Genomic DNA, 8,117 nt, shown 5'->3' with positions numbered 1-8,117 from the left:
TTTTTTTATTATTTATTTATATCTTTTTTTTTTTTTTTTTTTGAGACCCCCCAAGCACCAGCTCACGGACCCCTGGGGGTCCGGGGACCCCAGTTTGAGAACCACTGCTCTAGTCATTGCAGTTGTAACGATAATGAGAGAGAATAAGAACAAGGTTTCAAATATTAAAGATTTTTGGGTATTCAGTTCCTGATTTTTAAATACTTGAGGAAGTAGTAGTACTACTTTAGGATCATTCTGTGAAAACAATCCAATTAATAAAAATGGTATCATAAGGACTTAAACGTAATTAAAATCTGAAGAGCTTGACATACTTTGGGTTAGAAACGGAATATTAATAATAAAAAAATAAAAACTTTTTGCTACCATTTTATAAAGTAAAAGTCAAATATCAAGGTCAGTAGCGGTGAATAGCCCCCCTTTGGACAAGCCCAGGTCTGTGTTTGCCTTCAGCAGCCACAGTCCATCACTCACCTTTGCGCAGAGGCACTGACTCCTCTCCTGGAAGCCGACAACCATCCAACCAACTGCACCGTCCTTGTTCCCTGAACGCACCTGTTCCGTTCAAATCCGTCCAAACTCGGCGGGAGTCACAGCGCTGCTGCTGCTGTCATCGCGGACACATTTATTCTGCTCATGTGTGGTGTTAAACCGCCACAGGCTCTCCGAGAAACCAAAACAAAAGATGGAAATAAAGCAACTCCCTCGCGCTGCCTCTCCGTCGTGATGCTCGTGATCCTCAGAAGCCACTTCTAGTATGAAGCTCTGTTGATATCATCCACTTTACTCCAGCCAAAAAGGCACGGCGGAAGGTAGAAGGAGACCAAACACAGACGGAGGATGAAGAGGAGGAGGAGGAGGAGGAGAAAGTGTGAGCAGCAGCTCTTCACCGGGATGAATGAAAGACAGAAAGCGCTCGCGGCTTTCCACGGCGCGTGTGCTGATAGTGCACGCTGAATGCTTGATTTGCTCCGTGAGTGAGCGGGTCCCCTGCACGAAGCACACACACACGCGTATACACGCACGCAGGAACACACGCGCGCGCACACGTAAATGACTTCCAACACAGAGAGAGACAGGTGGCAATGTCCCGGTGATGCTGAGACACGGAGGCATCCTTTGATTGCATCCAGTGCTTAAAAACTTTGTTACACCTAAAACAATAAACTCACGAGGACAGGCTGGTCATTTTATTTAAAACCCACAGACAAGGCATGATTTGTGAGATTCTGTGTTTTGGTCTTGTCTTGTCTGTAATCTTTGTTTCCTGCACTCGCCAGTGTTTTTCCCCCTTGTTGTTAGCTCTTGTCTCACCTGTCTCCAATTCCAATTACCCCAGGTGTTTGTCGTCGTGTCTCACTAGTGTAGTCTATACGTGATACGCGGGCATATGGAGTATACCCACTAGAAAAGCTTAAGAATGTCAGTATACCTATTTAAAAGTGCCCAGTGATACATGACATATCATTAGGCACATGTATGTGATACATTAAAAGGCAGTTAAACACTTAGGTAACAATCTATTGGTATCAGAATAAGTTTTATTATCATTGTACCGAAATACAGTGAGATTATGTTCATACAGTCGTCCGAAAGATGGGCGGAGTGAACGTTGCTGCTTCTAAGAGCGCGGACCCTTATTCTTTTAGATAGAAAAGGCCACGAGTAAAGGATTGCGGTATTACAAAAAAAGATCTCTTCACACTTTGTCCTTATCAGGACACAATTTAAGACATCAAAAAAACTTTAGCAACAAGTGCATTCATAGGCACAGTACATATGCATTTGATGACAAGATAGTGAGATTTGTCCATGAAGCACTTCCAGATAGCACCATAGTTCAATTAAATTCAATTCAGTTTATTTATATAGCGCCAAATCACAACAAAGTTGTCTCAGGGCACTTTACAGAAACATTCACATACATAGAAAAGCCAATTAGTAAAGTTCTCTATCGAAGGAGGCCAGCAGACAAGTTGAATCGTGACTTCGTTGCAGTCTCCCATCCTGAGCAAGCACAGTGGCAACAGTGGAAAGAAAAAACTCCCTTTTAAATGGAAGAAACCTCCAGCAGAACCAGGCTCAGGACAAGCGGCCGTCTGCTTTGACCGACTGGTTTGAGAGGACAGGAAGGAGAGACAAACAAACACAGAATATCCAGATATAAGTCCAGGTGTACCTGAAAGACAAAAAATAGTCCTGTTAAGATGTTAATGTCAGCCGGTACAGCTCTGATAAGCATTCACAGAAGTTCTTGTGGGGGTAGGGGTGTTGCGATAGACAGAGCCTTCTTAGTTTACACATATCCCAGGAGAAATTGATGTCGGCCTGCTTCGAGGACAAACGGGAGCCACAGTTGTTGATTTTTTTTTTCAGGCAAACTACTATTTCTCACCAGCCTTGAGTTCTGGTGGCACTTTATATCCAAAATAGCCAGATTTGTGGGCATTCTTTGAGTCATCCTATTTGTTAAAAAAACCAAAAAAAAACCTGTAGTATGACTTTTTATAACTGTTTATTGTTGTCACTGTTGTCATCATTCTTTGTTGAAACCAGGTCTCTCTTGTAAATGAGTCCTCGAGGCTCAATGGGATTTACCTGAATGAATTCAAACGAGCGTGACTTGATGGTCTTCATTATTTTGTTAAGTATTCCATCAGAAACAGCAGGATGCTGACATATTTAGTATTAATGTTTACTGAAAGGCTTTCTAACAGTAAGTTATTAGAAAATAAGTCTTGCATAGACTCTATGGAAGTGGCATTCACACCTTTATAGTTAATTTGGGCCATGCAGATCTCACTTGTAAATAAGTCTTGGAGGCTCAATGTGATTTATCTGTCTAAATAAAGGTTGAATTAATGCATTCGGGTCATTTACTGCCATATCCGTACTTTATATGTATGTTCATATCTTTATGAAATTCTTGCATATATTTAAAGGAACATGTGAGCTAAAAATGAAAGACTGTACTTCACTTGTCTAACAGCTATCCACAACACAGTCCCCCCCCCCCCCCCCATATGAAAATGGCGATTTAACATCACATGACAGATGACGTCCCGTCGACTTTGAGAATAGGGTTTTCAGCTTCCCTGCCCGAGTCACAGAAGCATACAGTCGTGTCGTTTGAGTTTTGAACACGGTAAAAAGATTGTGTGGCACCCAGTCTCTTGAAATTGTCACAAGGACATTGAGGGTGTCTCCAAACTTATCTTGAACCCACTTGAATTTTGGGTCAGGCATCTCCAACTCATCTCAAAACAGCTAAAGCTGTTTTTAGACATCTGTGCTCTCCTTGGAGGCAAAGTCACATTCACCTAGTCCCAAAAAGTTCATCTTTGTGAAACTTGTGAATTAGGGTTAAATATCCAGTCCTGCATTTTCCCACGCATCCATCAAACCTGATCACACTGACAAAGATTGTGCTCAAGCTAGGGATGCACCGATCCACATTTTTTACTTCCAATCCCGATACCTAAATCTAAATATCGCCCGATACCGATCTAGTTCCGATATCATCATCATTATTGATTTTATATGAGGCTGTAATAATCTCCTCTCAAGTACAATTTGTACAAATATATGCATTAATGTCCAAAAAGGCAACTTGAGGTAAGTTTTATTAATGTTGGATCTGTTTTAAAGTTAGAATTAAATTCTGCTAACACAAAACATGTTTCTTCTTATTCCTAGCTTTAAAGTGGATTTTAAAGTGATTAATTTAAGTGATTGTTTAAAGTTATTTTATATTTTTTAAATAAGGGCAGATATAAGATTTTTCTTCTTTCTGCCCTCTTTTCATTCAATGTTTTCTTTTTGATTAATTTGTTTTGTTTCTTTTAAATGAATGGATAAATGAATTAAATTAAATAAAATGTTAAATTGCTTTAAACATCTGCTAAGTTCATGGCATAAACCAACAGACATGTTCCTGTTTTTTGGTTATTTACATCACTTTATAATGTAGCTGTTTTTGTTTCTTTTTTTAATATATATATAATTTTCTTGTAATTTTAAAATCATGTTTTGTTATGATCGTCTGCTGTTGTACTGATAAATATCTCCTGGAGGGTAAACTACATCTTGGCTTCAAGTATTAAGCTGCAAAATCCTTCGTTTTCTACAACTGATAGTGGTTGGTCATTAATTACGATAAAGTTGAGCAACTTCTCTGTAAACATTCGAGCTCCGGGGCTTCAGCGGTGTCTTCTTCTTGTCCAATCCAAAGCAGGCAGCCTGATTTCGGTCAGCGGCGTTCAGTCTGCCCCTCCACAGAGACAGGCATATTGAGCTTGGATTGACTTGAGATTGGACGCAGCTGGCCGGGGTTGAGTTGCCTGTTTCGGGTTGAGCAAGTGTAGCGCCATGCTGAAGCCACGAAACTAGAATGTCCAACGTAAAACTTAATTTTACCTTGGTTTAATGTGGTGCTATGGCTCAGCAGACATTGTACGTTGCTGTCTTGCTTTGTGGTGTGTCTAGTGTAAAATACTTCCACACAGCGGACATGTTTAGATGAAAAGTTGGTTAGCCATTAGCTACAGTGCTGCTAACTCAGTTCTCACGTTGTAGCTGACAAGGGCGGTGAGCAGCCAGAGACAACACACCGAGGCACTGCAGAATTCAGATAAAATCACTCAGTTCAAATAGTTCCCTCTGGAGAGATCTGTGCACACTCGGGGGTTGCCGAGGACGACCAGAGACAAATCCAGAGTCCTGAAATGATGACAGAATGTTTATTCAGCTGGGCTCCTCTGAAAAGTCCATGGAAATTCCTCAGTAGGAGAGGAGGGAGGGGGTAGAGCATCAGGTTTACAAAACTTCCAGGAGGGTTGAGACAAGATGGCCTGTTAAGGCCAGTCAGGGAGCTGAATTCAGATAAACACAATTGTTTTGGGGACAGGCAGAACTTTAATGACATCTACCTTGAGTCTGTGCTGGTCCACTCGGTTCCGATATGTCCCAATTAAATGATCATACCACTGGAACGTGCCTGAGAATATTCCCCAAGATCTGAGCCATTCTGCCAAAAGTCTGGGTGCTCGAGGCACAAACCAAGCCATCATATAAGGCAGGTGTGCGAGTACAGCACTTCTGCAGCCCGGACCCAAATCATCCACACCTGCAGGCCATCCTGTTGATGAGTATCCTCCACTACTTAAGGCTGCAGATTAGCTCTCCTCCCCGCTGGAGCATTGACTAGTGTTCATGCTTTCCTGTGCCTCCGTATGCTGACTTTCTTGGATCCCAGCACCTCCTTGTGTTCATTGCCCTCCATCCACTGGCCTGCCAAGACCTGTCAATTCCTGGAGGCTTGTGGAATCGAATCCAAGATCTGGATCTCCTCTCAACCTGTAAGATAAGAAATACCTATTTAAAATCCTCAGCCTCTAAGTGGAACCTCTCTGATTTATATCCTTGCCCCTCAGGACTCCAGTGGATCATCATTGCACATTTTAATATCAATCTGTGAAAAGAAACACTTTTAACTTTTCTACGTGTGGAGTCTTGTGTCGCTCACTGGTTTTCATACTATCTGGGTTCCTCGAGTTCTGACAGCAGGCAGCCTGACCAGGTCCAGATTGGCTGCCGACGACTTCCTTGTTTGTTGATAGACCAAGAACCAGCCAAATCCAAAAAGCAGGAACCAGTTATCATAAATCCAATTATACGTGTCCACAAATGACAGCAGAGATAGACACATCGTCAAGTCTTACCAAGTCGATGAGATATCCAGTTGTGTGCGTGCCAACAGGGCAAATCGGCTCACCTAAAGCCTGTCTTCTCTTCAAAGAAATGTTCTCAATTGTGTTGAGGGACCAACTGACCAAATCCAAGTCCATAGTTATGATTCAGAAGATTTGTAGAAGAGAGGCTCTAAAGCAGTTTCACAGACAGGACAGAACAAAAGCAAAGTGGAGAGGGAGAGGAGGAGACGTCCGCCCTTGAGAAGAACAAGTGTTGAATCATCAGCACGTTGCCCAACATGACAGACTGTCATTCTTCATACAAACTCATTAAACCAGAGATGAAGAAAGGGCTAGAAAAGGAAAAAGTGATGTGAACTCTTTGTGTTGTGTGATTTGGATGAAGCCATTTGTGATGACTGATGTGTTGTCCTGTAAATTCAAACGTATGAAGCATGGCTGTGTTAAAACTGCCTGAGCTAGTCAAATAAACTCACATTTCAGTGGGATTAATTTCAAAGTAGAATGTGCATAAGCAAACCTTTTCATTTAAATCCCAGTTTAACAAAGACGGCATTACACTCCTGTAATTATATTTCAGCTCTCGAAAACTCAATGTTTGGTGCCAAAATGTTTTTGCACAGCCAACAATACCCTCCACGGGTGCATCAAAACAGCATTAATTCCCTGTGGCTCACAAGCAGTCCCAATCATGCACAATATAGAGTTTAGCTGAAAAGAATGACATTGCAAAACTCCTTGTCATACATTTTCTCTTTGATTAACCCAAGTATTTTAGAAATGTCACTTGTTTTTACTGTGCATGGATGTGCATTTATTCTGAGAGAATGGGCGCATTTTACATGATTTCAAAGGCTGTGACAGCAGCCCTCAGTGAGGAAGCCAAACACTTCGCAGCTCAGACAATGTACCCAGGCAGACACACACATATACACACAAGCAAACACACACAGAGACATTCAAATACACAGAAACCCACTGACACAATGCACATTGACACTATGAAAGGGACAATTTATCAAACCACCAGCCAAGGCAGGCCTGAGGATGTTTAGTGCCAGCATTGGTCTGGAGAAAGAGGGCAGTGTGGACCTAGTGTGGGTTTAGGCATGTGTGTGTAGGTGTGTAAATGTGTGTAACTTTGTTCCTTCTTTGGCTAGATGTTAAAGTCAGTCCTCTGATGCAATGTGCACTTTTGCCCTCGGCTAATTTTCAAATGCATCACCTGCTGATCGTGGGTGCAGGAAAATAATTTATTGCTCTTTTGACCATCAGCTGCTCTGGTGTAATGAAAATAATTTATGTTTATGAGTTGGATACAGACAGAGAGCTCAACTGGGAGAGGCAGTGATGATACTGGGTGCCATTAACCTGCAGGATCGATGTCCACTCTGAGCGTTAGCATTTACAAGTCTATCCTGATCCACTGTCGGAGAGCTGCACTGAGGGGAAGAGAGAGCAGAGGTGCTCAAATGAACAAATATGAAAAATGTGCATGCTGCATCAAAATATATTTTGAGCAAAGTTTTGTACAGTACAACATAGAACAACATTTCTATGTTTTTCTTTATTGTGCATGGCTGCACGCCCATGAATCCAAGGAATGTAAATGTCATCCACTGCTTGTGTTTACATACGTCCACTGTGATCTCTCTTGAGCCATTTCACACTCGCACTGAAAGTGATGACATCTTGAAGCTGTAACTGGAGTCAGACTTCTCCAGCTTTCCATCTGGACCTGGTTTACTTCTTATCCACTCAGCTCCTGCACAAAAAACTCAGTAAACAAATCAAACAAACAAAAAGAAATAGAATAATAAAACACTCCTTTATTAAAATATTTTAGGTTAGTCTTATTTACTCATTATTATACTTAGAAAGCACAAAAAAGTTACACACAGATGACATTTATGTTACATTTTGAGCAGCCATTTATTTTATTTTTTTTCTTGCAGATGTCGTTGGTAACTTGACATATTTTTAAAGAATTGACTGAGTTACTCTCTCACTCACGTCTTGTGACAATTTAGAGTTATCGGCATGTTTTGGGACTGAGGGAGAAAATCCTTGTGTGCACAGGAAAAACAGGAAAACTCCACACTAGCGTGGTGATAACTCTAACCACTGACCCACCGTGTTGCCTTCACAGTGCAGCCCATAAAACAGGCAATTGCTTGAAAACACCCCCCCTGCTTTGATTTGATTTGGGACACTTTTACTGTTTGTGACTTTTTTTTAAAATGTCTTTCTAAAGTGAACATCTGATGAAATATAGACAAACTCAAATAAAGATGTTTCAAATTAGAAATTAGTCTTCACAGACGTGTTAAATGAACTCACATCAGCCAGTGTATTCACTATGGCTTTGTAGATATGTCACAATTCAAATGTTTTTTTCATGTATCT

General features: G+C 41.2%; 1 protein-coding gene across 1 annotated transcript in view; it reads right to left on the bottom strand.

The window, feature by feature from the left end:
- zgc:171482 (zinc finger protein) overlaps nt 1–855 on the bottom strand; it is a 108,820-nt gene extending 107,965 nt beyond the window's left edge. The window contains exon 1 of the mRNA XM_037679327.1: nt 475–855. Within this exon, the coding sequence (XP_037535255.1) occupies nt 475–519 (45 nt within the window). The 5' untranslated portion in view covers nt 520–855. The remainder of the gene's footprint in view (nt 1–474) is intronic.
- Between the last annotated feature and the right edge of the window lie 7,262 nt (nt 856–8,117).

This window comes from Nematolebias whitei, chromosome 1 (assembly GCF_014905685.2).
Source record: "Nematolebias whitei isolate Nwh7 chromosome 1, NemWhi1, whole genome shotgun sequence".
Taxonomy (NCBI): Eukaryota; Metazoa; Chordata; class Actinopteri; order Cyprinodontiformes; family Rivulidae; genus Nematolebias; species Nematolebias whitei.
This window is presented reverse-complemented; position numbering and strand designations above follow the sequence as displayed.